We start from the raw sequence: 1,266 nt of genomic DNA, 5'->3' as shown, positions 1-1,266 counted from the left end.
ATGTATGTATGCATGTATAAACCAATGAAGGAGATCTCTGCGTGGTAGTTAGACCTGGCAGAAATGGCCACCAATTCTCCCTAAAATCACATCTTACTGTCTCATATATGTAGGGTGTGTTTTGATGGAGATTCTGAAGTCAAAGTGGGAGCACACGTGCGGAAGTGTGTGTGTGTGTGTGTGTGTGTATGTGTGTGTAAGCCACACACACTTTCTACTGCTTCTTTTGTGTTGTGCTCACATTACTGGCACATTTTCGATTGGCTCCGGGCCTGGAGCTGTTGTTGTTGCCGTCGGTGCTGCTCGAGCTGCCACTGGTCCAGCGGCTGTTGCCGTTGTGGTGGTCATCCCTGGCCCTGGCGTTGGCGCAACTGTCGCCGATGGTACGGGTGCCGTCATTGGTAATATTGGGTGTGCGGCCGGTAGCTTCGCTGGTGTGGTCATCTCCGGCCGTAATGTTGGTACTGATGTCTGTGTGGTGGTCATCCCCGGCCGTAGTGTCGTTGGCGTCAGTGTTGTTATTTCTGCTACCGATACCGTCGCTGTTGCTGCTTTTACTATGATCGCTAGTATCACCGCAGCCTCATAGATGACTCCCTCGGCCTCGTATTGGCCTCCCACACGACAGTCAGTGTACACCCTGTAAGAGCAACCAGCACATGGAAAAACAATTGCATTGCTTTCCCAACATGACTCGAGATTTTGGTGATTTTGATGTGAGAGTTGGACTCTTGCAGCTGACCTAGAGCAAAGAATCCAGGCATTCAGAAGGCTGCTACACGTTCCGTACACAGAGCACAAAGCAAACGGCTTTGTCAGGTAGAAAATTAACGAATGCGCTCACAGACAGGAACCACTCCTAATGAGGTTTCCCTCATTAGCTCATACATACATATATACATACATAAGACAGAAGGGTGCCATTTCAGGGAGATTCGGCTGCTATGTCTACCATGTCTGGCTACCATGTAGAGGTTTCCTTCATTAGCTCATACATACATATATACATACATAAGACAATAAGGTGTGATTTGAGGGAGATTTGGCTGCTATTTCTAACAGATGTAGCTACCATGTAGAGGTCTCCCTCATTGGTTCATACATACATATATACATACATAAGAGAGTAGGGTGTAATTTGAGGGAGATTTGGCTGCTATTTCTACCAGGTCTAGCTACCATGTAGAGGTCTCCCTCATTGGCTCATACATACATATATACATAGATACGAGAGTAGGGTGTAATTTGAGGGAGATTTAGCTGCTA

At 47.0% G+C, this 1,266-nt stretch overlaps 1 protein-coding gene across 1 annotated transcript; it reads right to left on the bottom strand.

Moving 5' to 3' along the window:
• Window positions 1-237: 237 nt before the first annotated feature.
• Window positions 238-640, bottom strand: LOC115227697 (classical arabinogalactan protein 2-like; the record flags this gene model as incomplete). Its single annotated transcript, XM_029798448.1, has 1 exon — window positions 238-640. A coding segment is annotated over one exon (403 nt), but the record flags the coding sequence as incomplete, so codon positions are not given.
• Window positions 641-1,266: the final 626 nt, after the last annotated feature.

The sequence above is a fragment of the Octopus sinensis genome, unplaced genomic scaffold (genome assembly GCF_006345805.1).
Source record: "Octopus sinensis unplaced genomic scaffold, ASM634580v1 Contig06938, whole genome shotgun sequence".
Taxonomy (NCBI): domain Eukaryota; kingdom Metazoa; phylum Mollusca; class Cephalopoda; order Octopoda; family Octopodidae; genus Octopus; species Octopus sinensis.
This window is presented reverse-complemented; position numbering and strand designations above follow the sequence as displayed.